Genomic DNA, 15,115 nt, shown 5'->3' with positions numbered 1-15,115 from the left:
CTAGCTGGCTGGTTTGCAATGTGTTTTTTCCAGAATTGGCAAAATTAGTTTTGACATGAGCTGTATCGCTTTTCCTATTAGTTCCCTCATCAAAATCAGTTCTGCATGTTATGAAATACAATAAAAAAAAAAACCACAAACCAAAGCATAGCAAAACACACACCCCTCCAAAAAAGCTCAACACCCCCCCCGAAACGGCACCACTCTTTTATATCAAAATGAATTAATATTAATTGAGTCTGAGAACTTGCAAAGTTTCAGAGAGGAAGTCTTATTTTCATAAGATTTTTTTTTCCCCCAAGTTATTGAGGTGCATTAGGATAATTCCAAAGTTCTGGAAAGGACAAAAATCTTCATGTTTCAAGGTTCAGCACAAAGTGTTAGGGTAAGACTTGGGTGTGCAGTAGATTATCCCATACCTACCTGTTGTGAAATGATTCTTGCTTTTTCTGAGGCTCCTGTTAGAAACAAGATGTGGCTCTCCATGGTCTGCCAGGCAGGAGCTGAAATAGCAACTCTCATATTTTACCCTTCACATGTTTCCTTAACACTATTTTCCTTTGATCTCTTGAGGTTCAATATATAGTTGTTTGGGGTTTTTTTTAAGCTTATTGGCAAGTATTTTTTGTCTTCAGTAAGCAAATGCCCCACATGGAGAGCTGGTGGTTTATTGTTCATGTTAACAGATGCTATTTTTATACTGATGGCAAGAGGGCAAACACTTCTTAATGCTAGTATGAAAAAGTACTATCTTTGGTTTCACTGAAAGGAGCGCATTATTACATGCTATTAGTCTTGAAACATTTGAATTTCTTTAGAATTTTTTGTAATGTAAGAGAAGATGGTCCCTGTTATTTTCAAGTGATTTAGTTTGACCTGTAGTTCCTTATCTATAATCACTCTTTATCATGAAACTTCAATATTTATATTCTATGTTACTAAATTCATCACTGTAATATTAGACCTGAAGACTCAGAAAGTACCGCTTTGAAGCCTAATTTCAAGAAGTATTTCTTGGCAGAAAATGTAAAACACTTGCTGATTATTGATGTATATAATGTTAATTGTTCCTTTCTAACATTAGGGATCATTAGTAGAATTAAAGCACTGAGAACTGATTCCTCAACATGCAGAATTTCCTCCTCATCTTACTGATAAAGGTAAGAGCCAAGGCAGTGGATGACCAGTAGCACTAAGTTTGCACCCTTACAAGCTTAGTGGTTCAGTGAATTCAAGATTTAGCCTTCAAATTATAGCTATTAAAAAGCGGGTTTCTCTAGGCCCTTTTCCAGAAATATGGTGACGGTGGAAGTACTGTCTTTTCCTAAAAAAATAAGCTGGGAAAAGGAACAAAACTACTTGTTTGTTTGTTTGTTTTAATGTTATGGGGATGATGTTGCTCTAAATTCTAGGCCAAAATATGCGTCATTCTTGGGACAGTTGATTTCTTCGGAAACTATTATTCTTTTTAACATGCTTTTGGAATTCAAGCAAAGTCAATATTAGAAATTGTGTATAATACACCTTGTGTTACTTTCTGCAGATCCTTCACAAAAGAAAGAACTTAAGGAAATGATAGATGGATGTATATTTTATTGTCTGATTCTGGTCTATCTCCATTCTATTGGATATTTTGATAAGGCACCTTTCGTGTCATCAAAGTTATTCATGGGTGATTCTTAGAAAGAATATGCACTCCTAACAACCTTGGGAGATACTGTGAAATTTTAATTTGCATGAATTATTTTTTCTCAGAGGCAGAAAGGGAGAGCTTGTTTACGATACCCAAAGTGATGCTGCAATATAAATGAATTATTTCATATTTTCCAGGGAGACAGGAAAGTGGTTGTAGCTGGCATGCGTGCTATGTTGAAGAAGGTATAAATTTTGGTGACAGAGATAAACTGTCTGTGAATAGTCTGCTGTTCAGATGTTTAGAAATTGCGCTATGTTGAAAGCAAAGCCTTCTGTCTTAACATTTACGGCACAAACCTGTCCCATCTAATGAAAAAGCAAGTGGCTAGGTAGGGGTATGGTTATGGCACAGGGAATCTGTACCTCCTGAAAGCTGTCTCTGCGACAGAATTCCCTTGATGCATCAGCCTCGACCCTGATTAAATAGCCTCTCTGGGTAAAAGAGAAAACTTCAGAATCTAGACAAAGTCTGTATCTAATTATGTGAATGAAATCGTGTTGTATTGGGTTTAGGGGACAGTCCGAGGGGTCAGGAGGAACGTGGGGCAGTGGAGAGCCATCACTAGTGAATGTCAAATATACTTTAAGCTTATACTTCAGTCCTCAGAATCAAAAGTTTTTACATTGTGGCATTTTCCTTCTTTTTTTTCCAGAGCAATATAATTCCGTCACTTTGCAAGTAGTGGATAGGCGTGTGGTTTGACTGGCAGGTGTTTTACAAGCATGGACCGTGAAAGTTGCATTGCTACAACTGTAGCTTGACTTTTGTATAGAGACTCAAAGTTAAAGTTCTGTGTATAGAAGGGAGACTATTACTGGGTAGGGTAAACTGTCATCTTTAGAACAGACTTAAGTTTTACCCACTGTTGTGTAGTTCAGCATAACACTTAAGCACAACTTGTGTTCAGTCAGCTCTGAGTCATTTCTGTGTTTTAGGAAATGGAATTTATCAGTTGAAAATGAGCTTAGTTTCTCTGAATCTCAAGTATTTTGGATGTATTATTTCATGGAATTGTTCACAGGCCTTCCTGGAAGACTTTACAGCCTAGTCCTGAAGGTAGAAATGTGTTTCTCTCTCCCTCTACACACAGAGGACCACATTTGTCTTTGATCCAAGTGACAGCTTCTGGCTCATATTATTTTGGGCCTTTGAGCCAATTACCTGGAGAGAACAGGCCTTAAATTTAAGGTGTCTACTGAAACTGCATATTGATTCTGGGGATCTTAGTGACGTCTACCATTTAGTCGTGCTTAGAGAAGGTGATAAATATGAGAGAGGTGATATCATCTATTGGCAAATGAGTAAATCTGTCACAGCAGCTCTAAGAGTAATTGGCCTAATGTTTTTCTCAGCCTTTTAACATTGATGACTCAATGTTTGAAGCTCAAATTCTGCCAGTTCTGTTCTAGATATGCTATGAAGCCAAGGTTTAAATCAATTATATTGCTTTAAAAAAAGTCTAATGTATGTGTGCATGTTTGAAAGCATGATGGAGGATATAGTCTTAAAATGCCCATGGAAAGAAAGGAAAAAGCAGCAACATTTCTATTTGGTTTAAACCGGGTTTCTACATTCAACTTTAGATGAGCTTTCATCCATTCATCCTCCTTGTAAATTACTGTATGTTAGTAAAGAAGTGTGTGCTGTATTTGTTATGAAATTATTCTCTCATCTTTAATTATATTCTGCTTATCCTCTTTATATTATGTTAATGGCTGTATGCGTGCAACAGTTGATGGGGTAGGAGAATGGTTACCTCCATTTTGGAGTGAGGAGAAGAGGAGGGTTGAGTCTGTGGAAGAGTAGGATGATTAATCTGTGACATCTTTCTTGTCCCTGTCTTTGCTGTTACCGTGATGCCTTCTTTTTCTAGCTATAGTTCTGCCAGAAAAACTTATGTTGAAAGTATATGTTGTCTTTTCTGACAGATTTAGGACTTGCATACTTGCAAAAGCACACTTCTCACTGTGCTATGTCATTACAGCTGGCATCAGCAGTGGTGCTCCTTTCCCAGCCCAAGTATTTATGAGAGAGGAGCATGCTGCAAGGGATGTGCTCTGGGGACCTCTGGTTTGGTAATAATTCCCTCTGTGTTGCCTGCTCTCAAGTGTTCATTGCCAGTGAACTTCTGAAAGTTTGGTGAAGTCCTGTGTTTTTATGAAGTCAAAGTGAAGGGATTAAATGGTGTGTCCTTTTATGCAGGCATGGGAAGAAGACAGAGCTTTAGACTTCTAATGATCTGTCTAGCTGGCAACTACCACTGGGTAGGGAACATGCATTCTGATTTAATGCAGTCATAATTATAACTTTATAGTATCAAAGGTAGCTTTAATGTGTGAAGCACTTCTCATATTGTCCTTGCAGAATACTTGGCTAAACTCAAATCAAAAATTAAATATGGTGTGAAACTCTTAGAACTCTAGTTTGCTTTCCGTGCTGGGGCTATAAAGGTCTTCATAAGCATCTAATTAACCCCTAAACATCTAAGGATGCTCATTTTACAGCTGATAGCACTGTGGCAGAATTGGATGAAATGAGTTTTGTGATGGTTCACAGTTAAAGAGTAGCTATGGCAGGCTAGAGGAATGAACGCATAGGAAGAAACCCTGTCTAGCTGAAGTTACTGTTCCTCTGAACTGAGTGGTACATGCTGAAAAAATTATTATCCACCAAATGGAAAATCTTTTCTTCTATTCCTTCGAAGCAAAATAATATGCTGACACTTCTCTTTATCCAGTGATCTTTTTGGAAAGCATTAATTTAAAAAAAAAAATCGTAACTGCTTATGTGGCTCTGGAGTCAATTCCCTGAAATGAATGCTCAATATAAAAATTTAATAGGTAAAAAGAAAGACATTTATTACATTGCAGCTGGCATAAATCTTGCTTCTAATGAGGATAAAATCCATGTAAATGAATCATTACAGTAAATTGTTGTAATTAGGATTTATTCATGACAAAGGTCTCATAATTATATAATCAACTTCTGGTGTATTAAGATTTATAGTCTGAACTCTTAAATCTGTTTCATTCATTTAGAAGCAGAATTTGCTAGGGGAGGAGTGTTTTCAGGAAGCTGTCTTGCTACATGCTCTCTACTATAGATGGGATTTGATTCCTTTGCAAATATTATCTAATTCTGGTGTTGCAGAAGGCTCAAATACTCCTCTGGCAAAAATAAAACTGTTAGCAGTTTAAAAGGTCCTCCCCAAATACCAAAGTCAAAACTTCAAGAGCTTTTAAGTGCCAGGTGTTTTATTAAGGGCCTTCCAACTTAACAGTAGGGTATAAGTGTGCATGCACCTCTTCAGAGCGTTGTACAAATGGTGATGAACCAACGTGATAGAAAACTGCTGCCAACTCACGATTGTCTGGGCTATGAAAAATCTGTGTCTGTTTTTGATTTCAGTCCTTGCCAGGTGGATAGAAGCAGTATCAAGTATAATAGCAGAGGGTTAAGGTCATCAGCTATCCAACTGGGAGCTGAATGTGAGCCCTTCTTTGGTGGGTGGCATGTCATGGGGACACAACTGCTCTGTGGACCCTACTGCCTGGAGTGCAGCTGAGGCACTGTGACAGAGTGCTGTGGTAAAGGCTGGGAAAGTAAAGCTTTGGGCTTTCTTCTTTCTATTGACTGGCTGTTAGCCTGACAGTTTCAAAATCATCACCCAAAACAGTTTTAAAAGCAGTTTCCAAGTTTTTCCTTGGCAAAGCTGGAAGGCTTCCAGTGAGATGCTGTAAACCATCAAAATAACTGTAAGGGTACGCCATGCTTTCAGGGGTCTAATATTTGAAGGCAAGCTTGAGTGGACATACTGGATCTGATAGTTTCTGGCTTGAAATAGGAATAGAAGCCTACCTCCCACCCCCTGCCTCAAGTTTTAAGAAGTCTGGATTACGATTACAAATTTTATCGTCTCCTTTCCAAGTTAATGCTATTTAAGAGTAGATTTTAAAGGCTAATTCTTCTTGTGTGCTGTTCCCCATCCTTCGTGATTCTGCTAAAATTTAATAGAGGCAGCTGTGTTGCAGTGATTTGGCTCTTTTTGGCTTCAAGAGAAGTCCTATAGCCACTGCAGGCAGAACAGTTAGAACATCCTCAGGCTGGTTTTAATTACAGCAGTGTCTGCAAGTATCCCTGAAGCTTGGAGGATGATTTTACATCTAATCTGTTGCAGGTAAGGTTTTGAATTGATGGCTGTCCAATAGTGGTATAAGGGGTTTTAGGTTGGTTCCCCTCCCCCCTGCCCAATTATGCTGCAGTGCTGAAGTAACTTCATTACTGCAGCACTTCTGTCCCCTGGTTTTTGGTTTAGACTAATGTTGAATACATTAAACCAGTTTGCCCTGCATTCCCCAGCAAGGGTAAAAGTACATACAAAATCCTGTTACCTTACCCCGTTCTGCTGTTCTGCTGCATGTATTAATGCTCATAATAACTGCTCATAAATAGTTCAGAAGAGCACATTAATTCCCGTGCTTTATTGCATATTACATCTGATGATGTAAGCAATTCATATGACAGCTTCTCAAGATATTTGCAGGTACTACCAGAATTTAACCCTCATTTACAATGCTGAGTTTAGATAACTTGATTTTTGCTTTATAAGGAAAAAATATTTTCCCCTGATAAAGATTCTTCTATAAATTTTGAAGTGGCTTGGTAAGTGTTATTTTGTTTACTCATTTATGAAGCAAAACCATAGCAGTGTACTTCTGAACACTAGAACTTTTTCAGAGATGGTTCTTACAGAGTGTTTTTCCTTTGATTTTCCTAGAACTCCAGATGAACTCAGGGCAATGCTCTTTCCCCTTTTCCTCCTCCCCTCGCCATTTAATTAAGGCTGGGATTTCAGGTACTCAAAACCCATGAGATTTAATAAGTTTCTTCGAGACCATTAATGAATCACAATGAATGTATGCCCTGTTTTCTACTCTGCTAAATATAGAGGCAGGACTGGGTCATGGTGTCCTTGGCTGTCACTGGTACGACATTGAACCTTCTTAACCAAGTTGAGCTCTGTCTTTACAGCCTTAGGGATTTTTGCCTTTACTGTTTCAACTGAGGGTGCTGCTCCTGAACTTCATGGCTTGAATACTTAGGAATTGGCTGTGAATTTCCAGCCTACATATGTGTTGATGGGTAGTATAAAGCCATTTGTCCTTGTATCAGCAGTATATCCTTAAACCTGAATAGTCCTTTTTCTCTTCTTGGTGTTTGTCTGTGAATATACTGACTGATGATAATCCTGTCCATTCTCAGCCTGGTTTTGGAAGTCTGAACACCTTTGAATCCACTGTTATGTGGTAGGCTCACAGATATAGCTGTTTGCCATGCAGGCCTGTTCACCTGTGCCCAAGGGAGGGGTTCACATGGTGCAGATGGCCATCACCCCGTGTCTGATCTCTCCAGTGCTAGATTCCCTTTCTTTGCTGGAAAAACTGGATAGTACTTAAGTGCATCACATATTTTATTCATGATTCCACATTATGTTCTATGCCACCTTAAGTAATTGAATTTCCTTCACTGCAGTCATGTAAATAAAGCAATTGCAGTGTGGCCTGGAATTAACCTGCACTGGGATCCCCCTAACCTTGCACTTTCCTGTTCTCTCTCAGCCTTTTCATTTTTTAATTATTTTTTTTTTTACATAGTCAACTATATACATTTTTCAAATACTATCCTACCTCATGTTGATCAATGTATTCTGTGCACGGTCCATCAGTGGGATTTAATTTTATTTTCAATATTACTTTTGGATTTAGTTGGAGAGCTGTAAGATTTTGATTTGAATCACCCATTTGTCTGCTGAAGAATTTGGAAGCCTAATCTCCTGCCCACCATAGTAATTAAAGATTGGAAAAAAGATTTGTCTGGCAAATATTGCACACAAAATGAAGTAGGAAAATGTGCTGAGCTACACTTGTGGATTAAAAGATTGACTGATTGCTTTATGAAGCCTGCAGTTAGCCACCAGTATCTGAGAAAAATCGTGTTCATTGTTATGGTATGTGTCAGCTTTCTTTGCAATTGACTGGAAAATCTTCTAAAGCTTAATCCAGGTATTGCTGTAAATAGGTGTCATTTCTGTCTCATGCAAGATTCTTTTCTCTGCAGAACTATTTCATACATGGAATGTGCTGCTGGGAGGGAAATACACTAAGCTGAATGGTAGCTGAGAGCTGGGGAGCAATGTGTGTACCAATTTGGCAGCCAATGTATAGCTTTTAGGGAAATGAGCCACTGTAAAGGATAGATGTTCTGGAGGGTGGGTTGTCAGCTGCATGTGTGTACATACACCCCCCCACACTTGTCTCGCCGTCTTGTACCTAACACTACCATCCATCATCCATTTCAGGTTTTTGCTGTTTCTCAGCAATGTAATATCCTTTTTTAGTGTTTCTGTCTTCACGAGTTTTAAAACAGCTATGCTCTGGCTAACAGCCACAATTATCTCTCAGTGGGGCTTCGGGGAGGGGATGCAATTGCTCCATCAAGGAGCCTCCAGGAGGACTGAGAGAGCGGTGGAGAAATTCAGCTCTCTTGTCACCTGGCACAGGAGTGGTTTCTCTCGTTGTCTGTATATTGGTCTGTAACAGTGTGCAAGCATTACGGTACAGAAGGGATTCAGCACCTTTTGCTGTTTTATTACAGCTAAGTAATTTGAGCTAAGTGCTTGAAGAGTTTCACAAAATGTGATGTTACCGCTACTGTGCCTCCTTTTCTTTGTGGGAGGCCGACTGCCATGATTGCTGGTGTAATACCTCCTTGAACAGGACTTTGTTGCATCTTCCCCTTCCCATTTTTCCACTTCTCCCCCTGCTTTTGTTGTTTAATTGGGATTCAGGACTTCAAAACTCCTTGTTTCCTGGAGGAAGAGGTGGGGTTTGTTCCTTGTCAGAGAGAGGGTGAATTACGGTTGCCCCTGCATGGGTACGTTCTTCGTCCTGTGTATCAATTTAAGGAAGGTATCAGCTGCTAGTTTCTGAAGGACTGGCTATACTCCCTGAGAACATATAATAAAACTGTTGGCACCTGATGGCTTCAAATCATTAACTGGAGCATATATTGGCACTACATGCCTTTGAAATCACTCCTTGAGTGCTTCTTTGATGTTTTTTTGCTCAGTGCACTGGTTCTGTCCTTCCTCATGGCACAGGCATAGCAAGGGTACACTCATGGGCCCTGATCTTTGTTGTGTACAGGGGCAGATCAGTTGTCAGAAGGTGGTTTCAGTTGATGGTGGCCAAAGACAGTCTGTGGGTTTGTGCTGAATGGCAGCTATGCTCTACACTGTAGAAAAACTTACTCTGAGCTGTGCAAGAGTATTTCTGCTACAGATGGGCTTTGACCCCACCATGTGTAGCGAAGACTTTTGAGTGTCATGTTAAACACAATCAAATGTGACATGCTAATTCCACAACACTTATTTCTCCTTTCTTTTCACCTTTCTTTTATGCTGCTTAGGGTGTTTCAAAGATGACCGTATTGTGTTCTGGACTTGGATGTTTTCAACGTATTTTATGGAGAAATGGGCCCCCCGGCAAGATGATATGCTTTTCTATGTCCGTCGAAAACTGTCCTATGTCAGCGGTGATAGTACAGAGGGGAAAAAGGTGAGTAATGATATATTTTAACCTGGGAAATTTAAGTTAACATGGGATTTGGTGTTCTGGAGTACCTGACACATCTGAAGAACTATAAACCAAGGATAAGGAATCTCTAGCTTTGTCCACCACAAGAAGTTACGCAAAATTGGCCTGCAAAGAAGTACCGTGGTTAACGCTGTGAACATCAGCAGCAGTGTAAGTGAGCTTCAGTATCACAGAGTTGAGGAGATCAGAGATTTTCAGTGCTTTTTTGAGAAGCTTTTATGCTGATCAGCCTGCACTCAGGGGGAAAGGGAAGGACATTCATGCTGATTTTTGGTTTGCTTTTCAATGATGATGCTTTTATAAACTGAAAGTTTAAATCTGTAGAAAGGGAGGAAAAAAGGACGAGTAATATGGTTACTCCAGTACTTCTAGAAGAACTCTTCCTGAGATACTGGAGTGTCAGGAATGGACACCTGTTGAGTACTCAGTAGCAGAATGCATCCTTCCTCCTGGAGCTGGGATACGGTAGCAAGAAAGAGTGAAGAAATGACTGTATTCTACATCTAAGACAATATGTCCTCCTACAGAAGTGCTATTTCTTGAAAACACAATCGGGTAGCCTGGTGCTGCTGCATGGGTATTTTCCCATTAGAGATTTGAGAAACTTCTCAGCATTTCATGGCAGTTTTCATCTTAGGCAGGGGAAACAGAAGCAGGAGGAAGTTATAGTTTTCATGGGAATTAAGATGACTGCAGAGGATCAAAAGCAGGAAGATAAATGGAGGAAAAAAAGACTGGGATTAACTTCCTGATATACGTAAATAATTTACACTGTTGTTGAATCACAGATATTTGCACGTGGTGTATGTGAGAGTGTGTTTAATCAGGTACACCAGAGTTCTCTGGGTTTAAATATGGTGAAACAAAGAACCATAGTTGTCAACTCCCTTGAGAAAAGGATTCCAGAAGATTTTTTCCATGCTTTTATTGGAGATAAGAAAATGGCCGGAATGATCTTTTTTCTTCCCACCACCCCTCCAGCTTTCATCATGATAACCACTAAGAGGATGATGGCAAAATATTGTTCTTTCTTTGTCAGATCAGTGGTTTAGTAGTCTTTGGCCAGCATACTTGGAGCTGTAAGACTTTTGGAGGCAACTTTCATCCTAATTGTTGTTTAAATGACTATAAATGTATTCCTGTTTCACATCAAACAATATTGTGGCTTTGTTTAGCCTAATAAAAGCATGGGTTGTTTACTCTGTTGTCCTTCCCAACAGGGAAGGTTGAACCTCAGAGGAAGGCTGGTCACTTAAATTCATTCACGTGCCCCTGATCAATCTCTGTTTAACTTATTAATCAGTTTAAAGTGTTTGAACTCCTTATGGAGAGGAGACAGTGAGATAAACCATTGCATTTGCTCTCAGAGCTTTATTTAAGCCTCCTAAAAGCATCATAAATAATCTTTATTTGTGAGGGGGTTTTGTAAGTGGTAGTTACTGCAAAGTCAGCATTAGTGAATTGCTTGCGTAACAGTGAAGATGAGAAGTGTGCCTTGTAGCACACACTGTGTAATTCCTCCTTGAGTGTTTGCATTTTGCTCAGCCTCTGAGAAATGAACCTTTCCTGTGACTTTGAAGTACTTTACATTTGAAACTCCATAGTTTGGTGGTTCTTTGGTACCTGTGCAGCGTTCCTGTTCAATTTTTAGCTGACTGCTTTGCAGTTCCAGCTCCTCTTCTAATTTTTGAGCCTGTCCTGCGCAGTGAGACACCAAACAGCTACCCCTACTCTTTGAATTGTGACTAGACAGGTTTTTATTTTACTTTGTTGTTTTGGCCATTCTTTCTTGAGAGATGGTGTCAAAATACCAAAGTTGTATCATTAAAAGGGGAAGAAGCAAGTGACTGGTAATTATAGAAGCCAAACATTACTTCAGGCATCCCTGCCACCCACCAAACCGTGTGCTTTCATTTACATCCCCAAAGGTAGGCTGAAAAGATGGATAAAGGAGAGAGGTTCAGAGTTGTTTGGGACCATGAAGAGCTAGAACTGGTGCTGCACTGTTGGCTCCTGCCTTGTGCCCAGCCTGTGCTGAATGGTCTGGTGATGACTTCTCCACGTGCCACGCAGAAGTTGACTATTAGGTAACCACAGAAGTGGGTGGTGTTGTAGCTTGGGTATACAGTGAAGCAAGTTCATTGTAGTTCTTCCATAGACCCTATATATGTGCCCTGCATTTGCCTGGCAATTGTAGGTTTGGACTGAAGAACACGGGCAGAGACATGTGAGGTAAATAGTTGTCCTATGACATCTCAGAGCATTAGTTTATATTCATGTAAATAATCTGCACAGCATTCTTCTGTAGAACTGATGACAACAACAACAAAAACGGATTGAGAGGGGAGGGGTTGTTTGCCTGTATACTGACAACAGTGGTGATTGTGTTCTAGGATGATGAGCTCATGCAGCGTGTTCACATCATTTGCATGCCATGGTGTGATGATTCATGTCAGCAATAAACAAGTGTCAATTTATCAAACTATTTTCAGGGTTTGATGGCTGTCATGTGTGGTTGAAAGGCCTTCCTGCTTATGGGGTTTTTTCTGTGCTTACTGGAGCTGAAAAATGTCAGAAATAACATTTGATTTTAAGTTGAAGTGTAATAGAGGATAAGCAGAAAAAATCTGATAGGATCAAGATTAGAGGTTCTGTTCAGTTTTAAGGTTGGATGAGAAGGGCTTTGGCTGCAGCTTAGTCACAACAGCTTGAAGTAATAAATCTTACAATTTGGTGTATCAGTAGGTGGTGATGCTAAACATCACTACTGTCATAAATTTTATTTCAAAAGGCCTTTTAAATGGTGTACTTCGTAGACCCCCTGGTCTAAGTGACTTTCTGTTTGCTTCTCTTTTCCATCCCACCAATTTCTAAACGGCGCGTGTATGGGTGAAACAGCAATTAAGCTCTTAATATGGTCTGTGCCAGGGCAGAACTGCCATATCAAATTCTGGACTACATCCATTACACGGACTCTAGGATCCCAGAGAAATGCATTCAACTCCATATTTCCTTGGCATGTCACAATAATACTCTTGCAGTTTTTCTTGCCAGGTTTTGAAGATAACTTTTTCTCTCGAAGTCTTTAAGCAAACCACACACCTCATCTGCCAGGATCTGTGCAGGCAGGGCACCGTGGAGCTTAGCTCTTAAGGTTCAGGGCTTTTTTAAGGGGAAATCCCTTTGACATGTCACTCTGTATGCACTGTTAAGACTCAAAAAATCCCTTTGCTGCTGCTTCACATACCAGCTGATGTGACCTGCTGGAAAATGTAAGCTGTGATCCTCCCTTACAAAGCGTCCTGTATATTGCCAAAATCAAAATCTACAGCTTTAAAAGGTTAAAGTGGCTGGATTGGGATTCTGATTTTTAAATCGTATTAGATAAAGACTTAATATCTCTGGCTTTTTCCAGTGCAAAAGGCATTTTTAAAGGATTAAGCTTTGTTACAGCTGCAAGCTTCTGATCTTTCTGGAGAAAGAAGCTTTACTTTCTCACAGGACTATGGAAGATGCTAGCATGGTGTTAAGAGACAACTGCTGAGTAGGGAAACTAAGGTAAAACCTCAGACCAGCAGAGCTATTTTGTATTGACCCCTTCAGCCTTGCATCATGCTTTGTCACCTGGAAAGGGTGCTGCTTTTATAGGGCAAAGCAATAAGAAAGATAAATTTAAGACACTGTTGATATATGTTCTGAGCTTGCCTGGATTTTGGATTAGGTCCTGTTTTCTTCAGCATCCTATAAATGTGGAGGAGTAGAGTTGCTGCCAAATGCATGGAGTAGTCATTTAGGCTGTTAAATCTTCAAAAAGCTTAAGCTACTGATGTTGTGGCTGCAGCTTCAGAAGCAGAACTGAACAGGAGCCACAACATCAGTACCATGGTGTGCATCTGGACCTGTGACACAACAAATATTGGCTGTGGTAGGAGACCAGTTAGCTTCCAAAGCTAAGTGACTTCAGGCATATGACTCCCACTGAAAAACACAGGATTTTCATAGCTGAATCTCTAATTCACTGTCACCATCTGGCTGCAAGATTTGACAGCCTGAACTCAGCATATAGCAGAAATGCATGTTTTAAAAATCTTATGTTGCTGTCTCTGTTGCACTTTTCAGAACAGTGCTGCTTTTTTTTTTTGCCTTTTTTTTTTTTTTTCCGAACATTGTAAGCAAACAGGATGTCTCCAGAAGAGCTGTTTGGTGTACTTTGTGACAGTTCTGTATCACTGTTTGAATGCAACAGAGAAACAAATGGTCAAAAAATGTATATTTTTTGCCACATAAATTCTTTCCTTGAACATGGATAGTATGTGGGATCAAAAAATGATTGCAACATATGCAAGTCAGTCCAGAGACAGCTGTTCTGCCTCAACTATTCTGTTACACTAAGTTCACGGAGGAGTTGCAGTGAGTAGGAGCAGTGGCTCTTGCAGAAGAGGACAGCATCAGCACATGGTTCTCATTTTGAAATTAAAAAGGAACACTGGCATTATCAAATTGATACAATTTTCTGTAAAGAGCTCAACATCTTAAATGCAAAGATTTGGCTTTTCTTATATACTTAACCTTCTCAGAAATTCCTGTACTTTCTTACACTATTTTGCTAGTGTTTGGTTGTCTAAATACGTGAACATAAAGGAGCTGCTACCGGACAGCCTCTGCTCATGGTGCATTTTTTGCAAGACCTTCTTCATTTCCTACATGTGATGCAAAAGTGGATCTTTTGGCGAAAGTGAAGAGAAGAATACTGCCGCAGGTTTTACAAGAACATCACTTTCCCACACAGAACTGGGTCTGGCTGGCTGTGACTTGAATATGCTTATAACATACCTGGCAGGCTAGCGAGCATTCAAAGTGGACATGCTTTCATATTCTGTCCTGTTTCCAGAGTAAATTTGTGTCTGAGGCAAAGCGAGGATGCAGCTGAAATATCCTTGCAGTATCACAGTCAGTAAACTCCGGACTCAGGAACAGGGTGTGGGCTGCAGAGGCATTTTTAATTAATTGCTTCCAGTCTCTGAAGAACTCTTCTTAAGCAGCCAAGTAAGGTGACAAGAAAGCCCAGATCAGAATAGAATCTAATATGAATTGTGCTGCAACATGGTAGCCCTGAGTCATGTGGCTGAGAGGGTGCTCTACTCTCTGCAGCAGAGAGAAACTTCAGTGGGAAGAAAAGAAGCCCAGAGCTGATTGCCCTGTCTGATAGAATTGTAATAAATAATTCAGTATCACAAATGCAGCATATCAGAGTCACTGGGGGATTGAGGGGCAGAAGAGCACTGCTGGGCTGGGCTTTACACCCTGGAAAAAGTGTCTGCTTGGAGCTCCCTGAAAGCCTTATCAGGCTACTAGTTCAGCAGAGCACTTGGTATGTTTGATCTGTGGGTTATAGTCCATTGCAACTTGCTTAGTAGAGGTATGACAATGTCTGGTTTTGGTGTCAAAATTCATATGCAATTGAAGGGAAGCTCTGGAATATTGTAATCAAGTCTCTAATAACACTAGTAATTAGAATTTCAATGTCTAATCTATTCACCAAGTTTGGTTCCCCCCCCCCCCCCCCCCCCCCATTTTCTGGTCAGTAATCCAGTTTATGCATTTCCACATTCAACAGAGATGGTTTGAAATAAGATGATTTATTAACATCCTGTAAGCTTATTTCTGCCGTGCCTTTGCCTCCTTCATTCTCCTTCATTACTGATGTAGCACGTCTTCCCTTGTTTTGCTGGCTGTTCTGCAGGAGGCACGCTACATGTTGCTT

General features: G+C 40.0%; 1 protein-coding gene across 5 annotated transcripts in view; it reads left to right on the top strand.

Annotated features, from left to right (window-relative positions):
* The window catches only part of KIAA0930 (KIAA0930 ortholog), an 81,757-nt gene that overhangs the window by 31,590 nt on the left and 35,052 nt on the right, over positions 1 to 15,115 (top strand). For all 5 annotated transcript variants that reach the window (XM_056339036.1, XM_056339035.1, XM_056339034.1 and 2 more), the window contains exon 2: positions 9,164 to 9,312. In XM_056339036.1, coding sequence (XP_056195011.1) covers positions 9,164 to 9,312 — 149 coding nt within the window. The remainder of the gene's footprint in view (positions 1 to 9,163; positions 9,313 to 15,115) is intronic.

Source organism: Falco biarmicus, chromosome 5 (genome assembly GCF_023638135.1).
Source record: "Falco biarmicus isolate bFalBia1 chromosome 5, bFalBia1.pri, whole genome shotgun sequence".
Classification (NCBI taxonomy): domain Eukaryota; kingdom Metazoa; phylum Chordata; class Aves; order Falconiformes; family Falconidae; genus Falco; species Falco biarmicus.
Note: the sequence above shows the minus strand (reverse complement) of the source record. Positions and strands in the feature narration are given on the sequence as shown.